At 38.7% G+C, this 19,891-nt stretch overlaps 1 protein-coding gene across 1 annotated transcript in view; it reads left to right on the top strand.

Annotated features, from left to right (window-relative positions):
• Positions 1–19,891, top strand: part of ankrd26 (ankyrin repeat domain containing 26) — a 54,611-nt gene that overhangs the window by 18,939 nt on the left and 15,781 nt on the right. The window contains exons 17-34 of the mRNA XM_079810211.1: positions 420–495; positions 575–619; positions 719–739; positions 1,034–1,333; positions 1,408–1,485; positions 2,297–2,370; positions 3,183–3,926; positions 6,300–6,523; positions 8,386–8,568; positions 8,928–8,958; positions 9,441–9,582; positions 11,257–11,470; positions 11,584–11,767; positions 11,848–11,994; positions 14,130–15,098; positions 17,403–17,555; positions 17,763–17,938; positions 19,494–19,587. Of these exons, the coding sequence (XP_079666337.1) occupies positions 420–495; positions 575–619; positions 719–739; positions 1,034–1,333; positions 1,408–1,485; positions 2,297–2,370; positions 3,183–3,926; positions 6,300–6,523; positions 8,386–8,568; positions 8,928–8,958; positions 9,441–9,582; positions 11,257–11,470; positions 11,584–11,767; positions 11,848–11,994; positions 14,130–15,098; positions 17,403–17,555; positions 17,763–17,938; positions 19,494–19,587 (3,855 nt within the window). The remainder of the gene's footprint in view (positions 1–419; positions 496–574; positions 620–718; positions 740–1,033; positions 1,334–1,407; positions 1,486–2,296; positions 2,371–3,182; positions 3,927–6,299; positions 6,524–8,385; positions 8,569–8,927; positions 8,959–9,440; positions 9,583–11,256; positions 11,471–11,583; positions 11,768–11,847; positions 11,995–14,129; positions 15,099–17,402; positions 17,556–17,762; positions 17,939–19,493; positions 19,588–19,891) is intronic.

The following is a 19,891-nucleotide window of genomic DNA, read 5'->3' as shown; positions in this document are numbered from 1 at the left end:
TAAAAGATGCCATTACAACAAATATTAAAATATACTGTGTTTAAGTTGTTTCTACATTAATTTGGAGTGTAACTGTGAAATTATTACAATGTAAAAATATATGATTTAATTAGTTTTTTTAATTGATTGACAGCATTAATTATAATATTATAGTTATACTAATATTGATAAATTAATTTTATTTATAGTATATTATGTAACAGTACAATATATTCTATTAATATTAATTCTATTAAAATATTAATTTACTCCTGTAGCTTAAATAGTAGATCAATTTAATTTAAAAAAAGAGATTATAAATGTATACCTTCAGTGCAATGTATGTCACTTTGGATAAAGGTATCTGCCAAATGCAAAAATGTTCATGTATAAAATGTAACGTTTGAATTTAATAACAAATGTAACATTTTTCTTCACAGCCCAAAGTGATCAAAAGAGAGACGGTGTCTGTTCTTAGTAAGCTGATGGATTCAAAAGAAGCCGATAAGAAAACAGGTCCTCATCATTTTATTTTGTAATAAAAATAAGTTTGTAACAAGTTTGGCTTCTTGATTAAAACTCTCTGTTCTTGCAGACCTGATGGAAGAACTTGGTTTGGGGGATGCTGATGATCTTGAAGGTAATCTTGATGTTGAAAACATTCTTAAATCAAATTTTGCACTGAACGTATGTTTTGTATGTCTGATGTGTTCGTGTTTTGTCTTATTTTACACAAAAGCAAATCGCCAATGCCCTCCAGGTCAGATACTCAAGCGCTTGTGCTCTATGTACCTCCGTTGGACTTTTATAGTTCTGCTGATGCTTGCTAACATCAGAGCCGTGGCCTAGCAGTTAGTGCATATACAGTGGGCAACAAAAGTTTCAGTCCAGCTTTCCCTTTTCCCATTTCCCTAGTCTTTTCTTGACTTTCTTCTGACAAAGGGCAAAATAGCTGAAAATAAGCGTCAGTGAGAATGTCAGTGAAAAGGCTCAACACTGGCAGTGAAGATCTCTTTTGGGTTTGCGATTGCATTTTTTTGTTTATCTCTCATAGATGCTTCAGACTGGGACTCCGCCAGCACCACCAGTAAGGCCAGTAAGAACTTCCCGGTTCATAAGCTGGAGGAGGAACCGATCTTTGAAAGCCCTGCAGCTTCTGCACTACCCATAACACCCCAGCAGCAGGAAGTGGACACCAGGGAACATGAAGAAGCCAGTCCAGAGAGAAACAAACCCACAACCTCGAGCACGCAACCTCTTCCTAGTCCACGTTCTCTCAATCCAAACGGTAGCTCAAAGCCACGACCACTGCCACGACTGCGCTTGGACTCGAATCAGAGGCCAGAGAGTGAAGGTGAAACTAGAAATCTTTATGATAATGAAACAATTTGTTGTGAATTTCTGAGTCAATGATTTATTGATATACAGAGTCAGACTGGGATACAGACAACTCCAGTCCAGCCAAGACAACAAAGTCACTGCCAAATGTCACTGAGCCCAACGCAGGTAAATCTCTTTAATGTAAAGATGAACATTCAGGGCCCTATCATACACCTGGCGCAATGCGATGGCAAGCGCGAAGCCAAGCACAACACAAGGTTTTTTGCTAGTTTCAGCGCGACGCAGTTATCATTTTCACGTCCAGCACCACGTTGTTTAGATAGCAAATGCTCTCACGCCCATCTGTTCGCCCATGGGCGTCTGGTCTGAAAACCAGGTGTGTTCAGGCGCATTGTTGGCGTGTTGCTATTTTGAGGAACTGAAAACGACTGCTCCATTGACCAACAAAAACCTGGTCTAAAGTCAATAGCGTAGTATTTTTAGTGTTATTTAAAGGGTGTGTTAGTAATATGCGCCTAAAGGCGGATGCACAACGCGCGTACACTCTGCTTATTACACACACAGGGACACGCAGCAGCACACACACATTTTTAAATATTAAAAATAAAAGGATTCCTCTCTGGAGAAGCGTTCAGTCTTTCCGTATAAATAGCTAATCAGCTATGGTGCGAGCGCAAATGGCTTTTAAAGGGAATGGGAGATGAGACTCTGATTGGATTATTGCACGTTATGCCCAAAACACACCCATTACCCGTTAAGAGACTAGGTACAACCCTTTTGGACAATGCGCCTGGTGCGCCCCGATTGTTTTTTCTGTCGTTAAACTAGCAAAAGTGGATTTCGGACACGCTTTAAGTGCACCTGCGTCATGCGCTTCAGACCACAAGCTAAGATCGTTAAAAATAGGGCCCTCAGGTTTCAATACACTTTCACTGTGTTTTATATTTTGTAGTAATGTGTCTGAATTTCTCTTCAGTTCATCAGCAGGAACCCGAAGCTGAAGATGACGAGAGTGAAAACAGTTCTGACGCAAGTGAAAATGCCGATCAGGTGGGCGGAATTAATTTAAGAAACTCTATGGAAGGCATTTCTGCCAATTTTAAATAAACGAATAAATAAAACGGAAAACCTGGTTTAAGCATTACATGATTGAAAATGTCTGCAAAAATAAAAAATGTAATTCAATTATTTTAATGATTTTAATTTTCAGTCACAATACATCGTCCCTGTCAAATTAAAAAATAAAATGCAAAATGGTTTTAATTTATTTTCATTACAATCTCAAGGAAAGTACAAGTAGCCCCACCTACTAATTAACATAGAATTTACATGTTGACTAAAATTTTTTTTTTTTATGTAGTTGTAATTTCTTTTTCACATTTGCTTTTTTATTTTAATATTGCATTTTGTTGCATTTAATATTGCAATTTCATTTTATTTTTTATTTGACAGGGACGATGCATTGTCGCTATAAAAATAATATTAGGTTTCAATTTTAATTTATTTTTAGCACATTTTTCAATGATGAAAAGCTTAATCTGGTTTTAATTTTTTTATCATTTTATTCTTTTTTTTTAATTGGAAAACTCTGCTGAAAGGGTTGAAAGTGCCGTTGTTTGCCTTTAGGAATAATTGGAAACTACAGTGATATGTTTTTTGTCTTCAGTGGATTTGGTCCTTAATGTCACCATGTGCTTCCTTTGTGCATTATTTGAGTTAAATGTGGTGTTTGTGACAGTCATACAGTTTTAAATGTCTACACGAGTCATGTGCATGTGTCCAAAGTTTGGTCCCTTGTCAACCAGACGTGGTTTGGTTTTTCATTGTTAATTCTATTCTTTTGTCCAATTATGCAAATAAAGGCAAGAGAGGCATTACAAACGTCTTCTGTAAACATAAATAAGCCATCTAATGAACCGTTGAAGCTCCCAACCTCTCCAAGAGAGGACGAACAAGAGGAGAAAACTGATGAGATTCCCTGGGAGGAACGTTATGAGAAAATCTGGGTGGAGAACGACAAAAAGGAGACCAAGTCCCAATACAAAAACGTGGCTGCTGAACTAAAAGAGAAGTTCGGAGAACTGGAGCACAAGGAATCGGGTGACCTTTTGGAGCAGGAATGGACAGAAACACAACAGGATGATGAAGAGGAGGAAAAAGAAGTGGATGAGGATGGCTCCAGTGAGGAAGAGGGAGAGCCAATAGTGCGGCCCACCGCCCGGGCGAGAAGTGCCATACTTTTGCCCATCCCTGAACAGAGAGAGTCCGGTCTGGAGGACTCACAGTCCGAAAGCGTCCACCGCACAGTTAGTGTTGAGGTCAGCGATGCAGAGCTTCCCAATGATCAACACAACCCTCAAATCATCCCAGAATCCCTAACGGATGAGCCAGAGAACCGAGCAGATGACCATAAAGAGGGAGCTAATAGCGAAAGCAAAGAAAACTGTCAACGAGAATCTGGAAGCAATGTAGAAGAAGAACCTGAAGAACTTCGCAGACCTCCATTACTTGCTGAGAATGAGCTGAAAGTCCCACCTAAAATTCTAGAAGTGCCCTCTTCCGACTCCGGTGAGCTTGACGAGGGCCTGTGGAAGTCCAGACTTGAGGTAGGACCCCGGGAGGAGTCTCAGACAAACTTGTATAACAATTGAAGACTTTCAGTTTTGCCTCTGTCTTCTTGTTCTTCATTCATGTAAACTCAAAATATGAGGTCTGTGAAAAGCCCCAGCTTCAAAAACACAACGCCAGATGCTGACCGGCCAAATTACACAACTCTTCCCTCTCTCTTGTTACGCTAATCATTAGCTCTGTTCCAAACCTAGTGAGCTGCCTACCTAGACACCATTTTAAGGCATCATAAACATGATGGCTGTTTCGAATGGTTAGAAACAAAATGATGCTCCCTTCAGAGATGCATTGTTTTACCAAAGACGGGTATTTTAAAAGCTTATTTGTCATTAAGATGATACTGTATCTGTAAATATGTGATTATGGTGCGATGCATTGCATTTAACGCATTCCCATAGAAAAACTATTAAATAGTGTAATTGTAAATTTGTAAATATTCCCTTTTATACAGTACTGAACATACTGATAAAGTAGTTAAATCTAATTAAACCAATCATTTTGGTGTTCTCTATGTATTTTTATCTTATTATTTAAGTTTGGTGTCGTTCGCTTAGCAACATGCAAACTCCTCTTTTAAAATCAGTAATTTGCATGGTGCCTTAGAAGGCAGCTGCCTATATAGTGAGTAGTCAGCGAGGCAGCACGCTAGTTTTTGAAATGGAGCTATTGTCTTGTCAACATGTTTTATACCATTTTCATATCATTTGTATTCTTCATGCATTTTAAGACCCCATGCAATCTGTTATTTCAGTATTATTTATATAATCTTACCGTGTTTATTAATATTTTGCATTAGCATTTATTTTTACATTTTCGTTGTATTTCGTTGTAAGTTTTAGTACTTTTATTACTTGCATTTTTATTAGTTTTTGCTTTTTTATATTTCTAAGTAGCTTTATTTTTATTTCAGTTTTAGCTATTTTAGTATGTCAACTTAAACTTATTTATTCCAGTTATTCGCCAACATTTCTAATTTTTAAGTTGAGTCAAGTTAAAGTTTTTGCGTTTTTAATTTTTTTTTCATAGTTTTCATTAACAAAGACAACACTGCATGAAATTGACAAATGCAATGTTATTTTGTTTATTATCCTGTTAAAACAGGAAGTTGGGAATGCGGACATCGATAGGCCTGTTTTTAAAAGCCACCTTTTAGTTTATATCACAGGCTGGCAAATCCATAATTTTGTGCTGTGTTCGTAATGTTTGTAGTGTTCACATTGTGCAAAAATAACCGGTTTAGATAGGGATGCACGATATATCGGCCACCATATCAGTATCGGCCGATATATGTTAATTTTTAATGTTATCGTTATCGGAATAAAATTGGGCCGTGATATTAAAGCCGATAAATAACGTATTATTTCCTTCAGCTAAAACACTTCAGATGCAAATTGTTCACCATGATGATTTTGAATTGCTTGAAATATGATTGAAATCACTTCAAAAAGGATAATACAGTTAAGTGCAGCTCAAGTCTGTCATATAGACTACATAAAATTATAACGAGAACATCATAATTGTGTGCTTGGGACGTGGTTTTTAATGGTGAGACTTTTGTTTTTGTAATCAGGCTCTCAAAAATGATATACAAATTTGGATTTAGATTTATTGGCCAATATATATCGGTTATCGGCTTTTAAATATACAGAATTATCGGTTATCGGTATCAGATAAAATGTTCATATTGTGCATCCCTAGTTTTACACAGTCGTATGCTGCTACATTGACAAATCAATTAATGATTCAACCGTTAGTTATTTGCTAAAAGACATGGGCTACAAAGCTTGATTTCATGGGGTCCTTTGTTTCCATCTTGTCCTGTGTCTGTGTTAACGTTTGTAAGATGTCAGTGTGACCTGACCAGCACTTGTCTTGACTCCTGTCTGTCACTCTATTAAATATTTATCAGTTAATTTTATGCACTGGTGTCAAATGTTTCACTTGAGGCCACAAATGGGCGTCAGTTCACACCTCATCTGTCGTGTGCTTGTGTGCCAAGGATGGTTTCCTTCAGCTGTCTGAAGATCTCTCCTCATCTTCCTGAAGATCTGTCACACTAGTGTTAGTCTGTGTTTTTATGTCTCAACTGATGAGTTTTCAACCACACTTTTTAACCCTCTGTGGTTGGAACTTCTCCGTTGATGTTGGCTTGAAGTGTTTTTATGTTGCTAGCGCTTCTTTTTAAGTAAGAAAAGAAGACATTCTGTATTGTGTGGTGTGTTGTGGAGTTTTGTCCTGTATGTGACTGCATATGAATGTTTTGCATGATCAGTTGACTAAATCGAATCGTTAACGTTTCCCAGAAGTGTGTTTAAATCTACAATTTTCTTTCCTTAATATCTCCTGTTTAGGGTGCTAAGGAACAGACCGATGGCATGAGGGGAGAACACCAGACCAGTGCTTTATGGGATACTGGAGGATCCAGAGAACGAGCTGAACTTGACCAAGGAAAAGGGAAGAAAATTGACACCAACTTTGGGAACCCAAAACCTCAACAGGAAGGGATGGCTGACAGCAGGTCTTTGGGAAGAGAGGGTAGTGTTTCACCAAGACATCTAACAAGAAGTCCAAGAAGGTATACATGTCACATTACTAGATGAAATTAATGGAAAGGGAGAATTTCCTTTTTGATCCAATCACATAAGCTATCCTTTCATCCAAAGTTGCGAATTTAACTTATGCACAAAATGGGAATATCGCATAAAATAAAACCGCTTTTTCTTCAGTCACTTCCTGGAAATTGGTGCAAAATATCTGTAATAAAAATGGAAGCTGCTGCAATCGGGGAAGCCACTGTGGCTCTATTTTTGTACATCTTAAGTGACTTGCGTCTCAGAGCATGCATTTTGACTTTGGCTCAGGCATTTCAGAACGACCAAACCAACATTTGAGATGCTATGATGCGATTGGTCTGCTGGTTAGTCCAGTTATCCAATCACATGTTCTTTTGAGGCAAAGTCACGTGAGCTTTTTTTTGTTGCACAACGAGGGATTCATTCAGTAAATGTGTTTCCATACGGACTACCGGTATCGGCACATCCGGGAACTTAACTGTCAATTTCGTCAACGACCATTTTTAGGGGAAAATAAACTAGACTCCCATAGACTTCAATACAAAATAGCGGCACAAAACAACGTCCATGCACAGCCGACAGGCTTGAATAACTTAAGAAATCACTAAGATTAAACATGTCAAGTGATTATATGTCCAGCCTGCCTGCCAAGAGCCTGAAAGATACATCCACACACTTCATTTGGTCAATTTAAAAACATATCTCTTTATTCAACAAGTGAATGATTTTACTTTGTTTTTGCAAATAAACATCTTTAAATGTATATGTTATGTCTTTATATTTAGAGTACTGAGAGCACTTTTCTGTCCAGCCACACAACTAGCCTGATTTAGCTTCCGATAGCATCATCCGTACTTCATGATTCAAAAACGAAGTTAAATCATTCAGTGGCTGACCTGGTGACTCGATGAGGGACGAGTAAATGTCCTCTGGCCACTGGGTGGGGTTGTTACACCAATTTGACGCTGGGAGAATGAAGGGACATGTTTTTTTAATTGACCAAATGAAGTGTGTGGATGTATCTTTCATGCTCTATGGCTAGCAGGCTGGACATATAATTTCTTGACATGTAATATTGGTGATTTCTTAAGTTATTCAAGCCTGCCGGCTGTGTACTGACGTTGTTTTGTGCCGCTATTTTGTTTTGAAGTCTATGGGAGTCTAGTTTATTTTCCCCTAAAAGTGGGAGTGAATCTGTTCAGAGACATTCTATGACGTTCCGCCGGTTGTGCGTATTGTAGATCATGAAAAAGTATCTGCCTCATTTGAGCACATACGATTTTTATGCATATTTTTAGAATTTATGCGCTTTTTGGTGTTTCCGTTGTTTTTTATGCGATATCTCAAAATTTTGCATAAAATAGATGGATGGAAACATAGCTATTGAAGAACTATGCTTATTATTGGTATTTATTTTTTATTGATTGATTGATTGATTTGATTTAAAAAAAATATTATTTTATTTTATTTCACTTTATTTTGCTCTGGAAATCCTTTAATCCTGTCTGCTTAAGCAGAGCTTCAAACATTACTGAAAGAAAATGACTGAGGACACCTTGAAGTAAAGAGCTTTCAGCAAACAGCCTGATAGATTTGGTTTTAATTCTATTTCTAAAGAATATGCATGCAATCAAAAATAAAGTCTGTAGCTATGGGTATACTTAATTTGTCCGTCTGTTATGTTTTATTCTAATTAAAACACAGCAAAATCGGGCCTCTGCTGACTCTCGGATTTTGCTTCTGGTATCATCGTTGCCTGTTTCTTTTCTGGGTGTTTCCCTGGTGGATGGGTGTGAAGATGACATGTGTTTATTTTGATGAAATCTTTCATTTCAACTTCATGATGAGATCTGTGCACCTCCAGTACTGACAGGGTACCACCGCATGGGGAGGAGGAAAAGAAAACTGTAGGTAGCCAAGCAAGAAATCTCTGTGTAGCTTCCCAGCTGCAGGGAAACCCCTCCAGGCCTGCGACCCGCCATAACGGAGACCTCGAGTCTGTCTTTGATGATAGTACTTTAAGTGAGCTGTCGGAGGAGGACAGGAGGTATACATGCAGTATTTACATGCTTTTTAATGCAGCTTCATTATAATATGTTGCAGTGTTGCAGCAGCAACATTAGAAGTATAACTTGGCCTGAACAGAATCTGTGCTAAAATAATTTGTTGAATTAATTTGACATAATTCAATTTCACAACTTTTCCCCACAATCAGAGTAGAAAACAAATGAAAAGAGTGCAGATTCCATTCGGGCCTTGTTATAACATTAAATTTTTTAAGCAAATACTGCATTATATCTTCATTTGAGAGCACCAAACTTGCTCTCTGGTAGACTGTTGTTGTCTGATGAAATATAAATTTGTCTAAAATCATGTTTTCTCTTCTTTACCCCTCTGTTCTGACAGGTCTCCGTCTTCAAGGCGTAAGAAAGAGCAGGTGAGTTTCTTTCTTGATAAGGTAACTCCTGTAGTGTTTGTTTATGACAGTGGTTACCAAACACACCTTTGAGAATAAGAAGAAAAATATTTGTAATGCGGTAAAATGTTAAGAAGCAGAAGTTACAATAGTCTTTTCTTCCCTATTGTGACGTATATCTGAGTTAAACGGCTTCTCGAACAAGAACAAATGTAGGGCGGGGCTTGATTTTGTTTGGAATTGATTGGATGGTTGTGGTTTGCTATTTTTGGATCTCATGTGAGTGACAGATTGCCCCGCCCTCGCTCCAGTGAACATGTCATTAGAGAAGTGATGTTGCTGGAAGAGGGAGGGGAAGTTATTTTGATTAAAGATTATGAGGGCACGTGAATTTTTAAATAATGTGCATGGATAAATCTTTTATAATAAATACTGCATTATTCCACAAAAATGGCGACTTAGGATACTCATTGTTTTATTGACTTTTATTGTCTCCTACGCAGAACACTGGGGAGCTGGAGATGGCGGATGATTTTGAAGATCTCACCCAGTCTTCTGACACAGCCACTGAAGAGCTGGAGACTCCAGTGTCTGGATACCGCAATGCATCTCTGCTCTTCAAACAGCTCGACTCGAGCTATCTGGGTGAGTCGGTCTGCTCCAATCAGCTGCAAATAGACTATTAAAGGGATAGTTCACCCAAAAATGAAAATTCTGTCATTATTTACTCACCCTCATGTCGTTCAGAGACTTTCGTTCATCTTCAGAACACAAATGAAGATCTTTTGAATGAAATCTGAGAGATTTCTGTCCCTCCATTGACAGCTACTCAACTACCATAAACAGATCATAAAACTAATCCATATGAATTGAGTGGTTTAGTCCAAATTTTCTGAAGAGACTCGATCACTTTATATGATGAACAGATTTAATTTAAGCTTTTAATTGGTTGTGGTAAACGGAAGCTCAAGCATGTTCACTTGATGTGCGAGAACCAATGAGGTTCATTCTTGTGTTACGCAGCACATTTGAGCTTCCTCAAGAACCAATGAGGTTCATTCTTGTGTTACGCAGCACATTTGAGCTTCCTCAAGAACCAATGAGGTTCATTCTAGTGTTACTTAGCACGTTTGAGCTTCACAAGAACCAATGAGGTTCATTCTCGTGTTATGCAGCACGTTTGAGCTTCACAAGAACCAATGAGATTCATTCTCGTTTGAGCTTCACAAGAACCAATGAGATTCATTCTCGTGTTAAGGCCTGTACACACCAGGACGAATATCGCGTGCGCTTATCGCCAGAGTTTTTCGTGACGTTTTTCAGCGCATCTTGAGTGTTCACACCCAGGCGATTTTCATTGGCGATGCGCTCCCGTACACAAGGTGCTGCGGCACTTTAAGCCTCTGACACTCGCTTGTCACACAGAAGAAGAAGAGAGACAGCATTTACGTGCTTGCCAAAACCACAGATATATTATGTCTATAGCCAAAACCATTCACACACTTTTTACTAACTGGCAAGCAGCATTAGCAGCTCATCTTCTTCTTTGTCTACTTACTACTACTACTTCTTCGTCGTATCAATGTGTGCTCGGCAAGACCGTTTTGTGCTTGAGCGCCGCCAAGTCGTGTTTTAATGTTATTTCAGCAGCTCCAGGCACTTGAACAAAAGCGCCAATCTCATTGGTCGGCCATTTTTTAACGCGGCGCGTCAAAATAAAAAAACGAACCCGAGGTGTTTTAAAAAAAATTACGCCTGCCATTTTGCGCGTCAGTGTGCACACTCACATTGGCGCTCTTTGTTTAGTCACAAGGCGTTAAACGCGCGCGAAAATCGTCCCGGTGTGAACAGGCCTTTACGTGGCACATTTGAGCTTCCTCAAGAACCAATGAGGTTAATTCTCGTGTTACACATGTTTATGCGTGTTAGCTTCTGCTTATGTTCGCTGATTAATATTTATAAGTGATTAAGAGACTAAATGAAATCTGTTCATCATATAAAGTGAACATGTCTTTTCAGAAAATGTAGACTAAAATGCTCAATTCATATGGATTAGTTTTATGATCTTTTTATGAACTTTTTGAAGCGTCACAGTGGTAGTTGCGTAAGCTGTCAATGAATGGGACAGAAATCTCTCATATTACATCAAAAAGATCTTCATTTGTGTTCCGAAGATGAGCGAAAGCCTTACGGGTCATGAAGGTGAATAACTAATGGCAGACATTTTGGGTGAACTATGCTTTTAAGTTCCAGATAATCAGGTGTTCAGTAAATGAAGATGTATGCTTAAGTCTCCTGTGTCTTATGTCCACCCTGCAGACTCAGTGAGCGTGGTGAAACTACAAAACATGTTTCATGAGTACGAGCGCACAATACAGAGGGAGAGAGACAGACACAGTCGTCTGGCGGATAAAACCTCTCAGCTGGAGCAAGAACGCAATGAGCTCAAGATCCTGCTGGATGAGATCAGAGGCGGCAAGTCCAGCCTAGAACATCTCAAACTGGAACTGGAAACGGACATGAACAATCTCAAGTGAGCTCAACTCAATGCATGTGGAAGGAGGTCGGCAGCACACCAGGGTTTGGAACAGTGCCATTGACTCTCTCTCTCTCTCTCTCTCTCTCTCTCCATCTTTCTCGTGAAAGGTTCCTTTTGAGACAGGAACAGGAGAAGCATCAGAGCGCTCACATGCTGTATAATAAAACCCGTGAGCAGCTACAGAGGAAAGAGGAGCAGCAGCGAGCCGAGGCCGAGGAGCGCCACAAAGCCGAGCTGAAAGTCCGGAGTCTGGACCTGGAGATCAGAGCCCTGAAGAACAGCATCAAACAGGTCAACAGCCGCAGACTGTTCGATTTTACAGTCCCCTGTAACCTTGGTGTGTTGAATAGTGTGTGTGTTTGTATGTTTAGCTTGAGGAGGATCGAGACGAGTCTCAGCGTCTCCTTTCTCATGAGCGCAGTGCTCGCGCCCTACATGAGGAGTTACTCAACAACCACCTGCGAAAGCAGCAGGACATTGAGGATGAGAACCTCCGAAACCTCAACAAGAGCAATGAGGTACCGCTGTCACCTCTTACCAGCTTTATGACATGTGCTACTTCTGTTAGCAGTCAGTATATTCATTGCAAATAACAAATGCAAGGAGTCAAATATGCAGTGATGTAATATCTTTACAATCACATATGCAGTGGAATCATAGCTCTGCAGCTTATATCACATCCCATTTAGGAAACCATGAATATGTGCATAACTGAGAATAGATTCCCAAAATCAGTGATGTCATCATATCTTTATGATCACATATGCAGTGACGTCATAGTTGTACAGCCACAGAGTGATTCTATAATTGAAGATACATTTTGCATTTCAAAAAGTAAAGGGAAAAAACTGTTCACTAAACAGAAATTCTTTCCAGTGTTTTACATTTTGGTTTTCTTTTGACGTTTTACAAAATAACTCTTGCGTAAGAACATTTTAGATTTTCCCAGAAAGGGCACACATACCCTTCAGTGCTTCAGATCTTACCAGTGAGGGAAAATGACATAATTTCCTGTATCTTACATAGCTGTGGGAGATAATTCCAGCAATTTAAAGGCAAAGTATGGTACAGTAATAGAATTGACGCAAGATTTATGGACACACATTTTAAAGGTGCAGTGTGTGAATTTTAGCGGCATCTTGTGGTGTGGTTGTGAATTGCAACCATCCACTGCTCACCCCTCCCTTTTGAAGCACATAGAGAAGCTACGGTGGCCTAGCCTGACAAGCCTGACAAGAACGGTTGTCTTTCAAATTCCCTCTGTACGCAATAGGATAGCGCTACAACCAACCAGAGCAACGAAGAAGGTGAAGCGGAGCTAGTTGATAGATTACACTTTTGGCAAATCTCCGAACACATCTTCCTTTCTTAAGAATGACTTCAGTGCCATTCTTTGTTCTTTTCTCAAAGACAAGCTTAACTCCAAGTCTTCCAGAGTCGTGGCCAAAGTTGATTCGAAAGGCCGCTGTTCGCCAGCTTCTTTGTTTACAAGTAGCACGTGCCGCAACTCTGCCGTCATTATGTTAAGCCCGCCCACCGACTCTATACACGATGTGATTGGCCTTACCAGAGTTTGGTTTTTCCAGCTCGCAAGCCAACGGAGAGTTGCTAGACGAACCTGACTGCAAATTAAATTTGCTGCCGCTATGGTGTGTCTAGATTTCTAAGCTAACGGTGGCCGACACAGGACAAAACTGATGTCGTCGGAGACAGCAGAGCTAGCGCTCCGTAGAGAAGTTTGTCCGTTTAGGGCTACTGTAGAAACATGGCGGTGCAAAATGGCGGCTTCACTGTAAGGGGACCCGCGGTGTGTGTAGATAGAAATGGCTCATTCTAAGGTAAAAACATAACGGTTCATTATGTAAGGTCTTTATACACCATTGAAAACATAGTTATGTATATTATACAGCATTTCTGTCAATAGATCCTCATGAATATTACACACTGCACCTTTAAAAGATAAAAAGTTGTTTTTAAACAATTTAATATTGTAGAATTAGGAAAATCACAATTTAGGACTGCTATGAATAAAATATTACCAAAAGAAAAGTAAAATACTAAATCAAATCTATTTTGAATACACAAGACTAATTCGGACAAGAAGAAATCGTGATTTTCCCCAATATAAGACTCTATTTACAGAAAATATCATGATGTTATGGCCTGTGATATCTTGTGATCCATGACAATGAGCAAAACATTAAAATAATTAAAGATGTAACCACTTGGAAAATGTACCTGTAATTATAGAATCACCCATATGCAGTGACATCATGGCTTTACAATCGAATAAGCAGTGACATTATAGCTTTGCAGCTTCAATCATATCCCATCTAAGAAACAAAATGAAAATATTTACAATTCCCCTCTTCCCTTATTTAATGAAATATTTGAAAATCAAATAGGTGAACTTCATGATTTAGGTTTACCGCATATGAACTTAGTCAGCAGATCTTCTCTGTCGCCCAGCTGCTCTAATCCTGTTTTCTGACATGCGACTGGTCAGATTTTCAGGCTTTGTCCTAATGACCTGCACTTAGGCATTAACTTACCGTGTTATAGAGCCAATCACTTTAGTGCGATCAAGCCACATCCTGTTTTTAAAAATGCTAAAATGGGTTTTTCTCATGTTAATTACTGGTGTTGTTTCCAGGCCATGTCCCAGCTGACAGAGGCATCAGATCGTGAGCGAGAGTTGATGCAACAAAACCGAGTCCTTCAGGATGAGCTGAACGGCACCCGGGCCGAGCTGGACCGCTCTCAGTGTCACAGCCGGCAGGAAGAGTCGCGGCTGTCGGAGGAGAGAGATGCTCTACGCGAGAGACTGGAGGACACCCGCAGGGACATGAAACTGAGCGAGGAGGCCTTGGCCCAGACCGTGTTCCAGTACAACGGGCAGCTGAGCGCGCTGAAGGCCGAATGCTCGGTGATCACAGCGAAACTGGAGCACGAGAGGCAGGTGAGGCAGCAGCTGGAGGCCGAGGCTGAGGCGAGCAGGGCACGACTGCAGGCGGCGCTACAGGAAGCCGAGAGATGTCAGGCGTCACGCACAGACGCAGAGCGCACACTCCAGCGGGACCGCGAGGAGCATCAGCGCGCGCAGGAAAAGCACATCTTTGAGTCCAGCACCCAACGGGACACCATCCAATCCCTCTCTCAGAAACTCAGCAAGGCCGAGTCGCGTGCCAACAGCCTGGAGAACGAGTGTCACCGCAACGCTCTGACCATCGCAGAGAAGGCCGTGCTGTTGGAGACTCTGGCCCGGGAGAAAGACCAGTCCCAGGCCAAACTCAAAGAACAGGAGGCCATAGTGCTGAGCGAACGGGAACAGGCCAGTCGTGCCGGGGCCAAACTGGAAGCCATGCAGGAGCGTCTGGCCCAGGCTCAGAGCGAGGGCGCGCTTCTACGACAGCAGCTGGAGGAGGCGCTCAACAAGGGCACGGCGAAGGACAAAGCTGTAACAGATGTGCACCAAAACTTTGCCGAAATGCTGAACCAGTTACGTGCAGACGGAGAGGAGAGAGTCCACCTGGTGGAGGAGAGAAGCAAAGAGCTGGCGAAGACGAACGGCGAGCTGAGAGAGCAGAACTACAAACTAGAGCAGGAGAAAGATGAGAGAGAGGTAGAGAAACGGATTGGCTTATTTTTTTCCTCCCTATTTCTGTATGCATATTAAAGGCACAATATGTAAGATTTTTGGATTAAAATATCCAAAAGCCTCTAGAACAGGGGTCTCAAACTTGAAGATATTTGAAAAAGATGATATTTTGTGGCCCCCCTACTTGACATCAAAGTTTAGTGTTAGTGCGGCCCCCACGTTGTTCTGAAAGGCACCTTTTTGCTGAGTCGTTGCGTGTGCCGTGCTTTCCGCCTCACTTCGTGTGTGTGTGTGTGTGTGTGTGTGTGTGAGAGAGAGAGTTAGCTCGGCCCTCCCTCGTGCAGTATAATTGGTTGACACCGCGTTATTGACAGGAACAGAATTTGAGGCTGATCCGGGCTGATCAGACAGTCGAAACCAATGTGGTCTAACAGCGCTCAGATGGCCAATCAAATCAAAGTAGGCGGGGTTCGTGCACAATCTTCACACACACACACACACACACACACACAGACGAGCGTGTCAATCTATCGCTTCATGCCGTTGTGGAGAGACTATATTCTTTCCGGTGAAATCAAAAAACAAAATGCACACACACAAATGCACACAAAATGCAACATGTCCATGCTCTTACTATACAATCATTGATGAACATCTTTGATTTTAATGAAGAAGAAAAAAAACTTTATGAGAGCGGAAACCGTCTCAGAGTAAAATTCTACCACTAAACCACCTGGGAACTCAAATATTTTTAGAGAATCTATGTATTTAATCACTCATGTGAAGAATCTCGGGACTAATAATATATTTGACGCAAATTAATGCAAATATTGTTTGCAAATAGTCCCAAATAGATTATTTCCCAGCTAGAATTAGACCTAGAATTTTGTTCACTGATCTGTTTGACCTGGGTACGGCCTTGCTTTGAATTAGTCTATTATTTTAAATAAAATTTAAATCATTCATTATTACATAATGATTAATTTCTATAGGCTATATTTAAAAAAAATAGAGTAGGCAAGAGAAGCCTTCATGAAGAACCATTCATGTTCAGAAGTAAAGTTCGAATTCAGAGGAACAGTTCATGTTCAGAAGAAACATTCATGTTGAAGAACTGTTAATAATAAAGATTGAGAAGATTTTTGTGTAATACTTGATGCGGCCCAGTCTGACCCAGAGTCTACCTCCAGCGGCCCCCTGGTAAATTGAGTTTGAGACCCCTGCTCTAGAACAATGTTATATATTTTGTTGACTTGTGTACTTACATTATCCCAAATGTTTCCATCCACCTATTTTTATGTGCATTTTTGGATATCGCATCAAAAAAATGCTGAATGGAAATGCCAAGATGCGCATAAATTCTAAAAATGCGCATTAAAAACGTATGCGCTCGTTTGTGTTTTCTATCCAATACGAAAACATGCGCATAAACTACGATGGAAGCGCATTTACCGAGTAAATTCCTTGATGCGCATAAAGAAAATCATGTGACTTTCGCGATGTAACAGCATAACTGTACTAACCAGCGGAAAAATCTTGTTTGCACATTAGTATGAAACTGATTTGGCATAGTTTAATTTTCAATAGCAAAATTATTTTACACATAACTAAATAATTAAAATCTACATATACTACTTAATTAATAAAATAGTATATACACTACCATTTAAAAGTTATTCAAAGTATTCAAAAATAAATACTTCTATTCAGTAAGGACACATTAAATTGAAGTGGCAGTAACGACATTTATAATGTTACAAAAGATTCTATTTCAAATAAATGCTGATCTTTTGAACTTTCTATTCACCAAAAAATACATCACAAAAATATTAAACAGCAAAACGGCTTAATATTAGAATATGAGAATGATTTCTGAAGGGTCATGTGACACTGAAGCCTGGAGTAATGATGCTGAAAATTCGCTGGAATAAATACAATTTTTCCAATATATTCAAATAGAAAAATGTATTTTAAATTGTAATAATATTTCAAAATATTACTGTTTTTACTGTATTTTTGATCAAATAAATGCAGGATTGATGAGCAGACGATGCTACTGACCCTAAAATTTTGAACAGTAGTGTGTATAAAAGTATAAATAAAAGACAATAAAAAAAAATGAAATCAAGAAACATGAATTTTTAAAAATTTCAGACCAGGCCAGAATAGCTCTGCAGTGCAACACAAAATAAAATGTCATTGGTCAACTGAATGGGCACTTGAAATGTAGACAGCAACTTCTCAACTTGGTACACACAGATGCAGTGTAAGATAATGTAAAAGGAAGATGATCCAATGAGAGAATGAAGATATTGTGTGTTTTTGCAGACCTCTGTCCGACAGCTGCAGCAGGAACTGGCCGACTGTCTGAAGAAGTTGTCCATGTGTGAGGCGTCTCTGGAGGTCAACACGCGGTACCGCAACGATCTCGAGGAAGAGAAGATGCGCACGCTCAAGGACATGGACCGACTCAAGGGCAAGGTACCCAATAATCTACTGAAACCTGTCCAGTCCGCTTGTGGTCAACCATTAACAGTGCAATCTGTGTGTAACTGGAGTCTCGGGAACAATATATGTTCATTCATTATTTTCAAATATAAGGAGTTACCACAGACAAACATAGGTTCTTATGTAGGCCATTCAGTCCTTTTGTTTGATTTGTTTGCTCTATGTTCTGTTCGCTTCCAGCTGCAGGAGTCTGAAGAAGTGTACGTCCAGGCCGAGAGACGCATCAGCCACCTGAAGAGCTCTCTGGACGATAAGGAGCGAGAAGCCTGCAGTACCGCTCAGAAACTAGAGGAGGCGCTATCCGCTTCTACAGGCAAAGAGCAAACCATTCGACAGCTGGAGGAGGCGGTGCAGAGGTACAGATGAGCAGTGTCACCTGGGTCTGCAAAGAACACTATCACTGAATTTGTAACTTGAACATAATACATGATTTAAGTTAAATAATGTTGATCATGTAAGTGACGTGAGGGATTACAATGATTACATTATATACGTATATATATATATTATAAAATAAAAAGGGATAAATATAATTTAAGGTCATAGTACCATAATAGAGGTAGGACATATTTCAGTAATGTCATTTATTGCATTCTATTAATGTATTATATATGAATATTTTATGAAATTAATATATATATATTATTATTATATAATATAAATATATATATATATATAGTATGAACTTATTTATACAATATTCATATTCAATAACATAATATTATGCAATACATTACCATTTAAATAACAACATTATATGAATTGATTTATATTCAGATTAACATATTTTAGTAGTAATTTATTGCATAATTTGAAGTTATTGTATATTAATATTATATTAAATTAATATAAATATATGCTTTATATATATATATGTGTGTGTGTGTGTGTGTGTATGTTTACTTATTTAAATAGTAATTTATTGCATAGTATATGTAATGGCATTTATTGCATAATTTGAAGTTATTGTATATGAAATTAATAATATATGATTGTATATTCGTATTTAATTATTTAAATAATTGCATAATATTAAGTTATTAAATAATAATATTGTATAAATAATAATATTACATGATTAGATTTATATTCATATTTACATATTTTAGTAATGTAATTTCTTGCTAAATTTGAAGTTAATTGTATGTTAAAATAATATAAATATATGATTATATATATATATATAGGGCTGTCAAAAGATGAATTGCGATTAATCGCATCCAAAATAAAAGTTTGTGTTTACATAATATATGTGTGTGTACTCTGTTATTTATTATTTATATATAAATACACACACGAGCATGTATATATTTAAGAAAAAACTATTATTTTTATATATAAAACATTTATATTTATATATATTATAGATTATATAAATGTATATACAGTATATACATGCAAATATTTCTTAAATATATACATGAATGTGTGTGTATTTATATATAAATAATAATTAACAGAGTACACACACATATATTATGTAAACACAAACTTTTATTTTGGATGCGATTAATCGCGATTAATCTTTTGACAGCCCTAATATATATATATATATACACTTATTTAAATAGTCATTTATTGCATAATTAGAAGTTATATTAATATTATATGAAATTAATAATAAATAATGTCATATTTACTTATTTAAATAGTCATTTAATGCATAATATTAAGGTATTAAATATTAATATATATATTTATATTCATATTTAAATATTTCAGTAATGTCATTTATAGCATATTACGTTTTTGTAATAAAAATGCATTCCAACGAAGAATTCTGTTCCCTCTCATCTTGCGTCGATCAACTAAACGATACAAAGCACCCGTCGTCATCACCTGTAATCAACGACTAAGCTAACTGAGCATTAATGGGTAACAATAGTTGATGAGATTATGACCTCTGTGCAGGCTTGAGATCGAGAACGCCAGACTGGAGGCCACGACCAAACAGCAGACCAACCGCATTGAAGCGCTGCAGAAGGGCGTCCAGGACGGGGCTGTGGTGAGTTCTCTCAAATATCAGGTGTCGAGCCGGACCTCTAGTTTGTGAAGTACATGTGTCCTGACTCACCGGATGATGGTAGATTTAGACATTAATCCTGTCAGAGCCTCGTTTCACCCTCTTAAGTCATCTGAGCTTTAGACGTTAGATGAACTCTGGGTAATTGTGCCAGTGCAGGGATGAGGCGACTGTACATGTGAGTCCGTCGGAGAGGAGTTTTCATGTAAACTGATGGTATAGTCCCTCTTTCCACAGCTCTCAGGCTCCTCACCTGGAGAAGGGGTTGGTATATCAAACATCTAGC

The sequence above is a fragment of the Gobio gobio genome (genome assembly GCF_949357685.1).
Source record: "Gobio gobio genome assembly, chromosome: 25".
In the NCBI taxonomy this organism is placed as follows: Eukaryota; Metazoa; Chordata; class Actinopteri; order Cypriniformes; family Gobionidae; genus Gobio; species Gobio gobio.
This window is presented reverse-complemented; position numbering and strand designations above follow the sequence as displayed.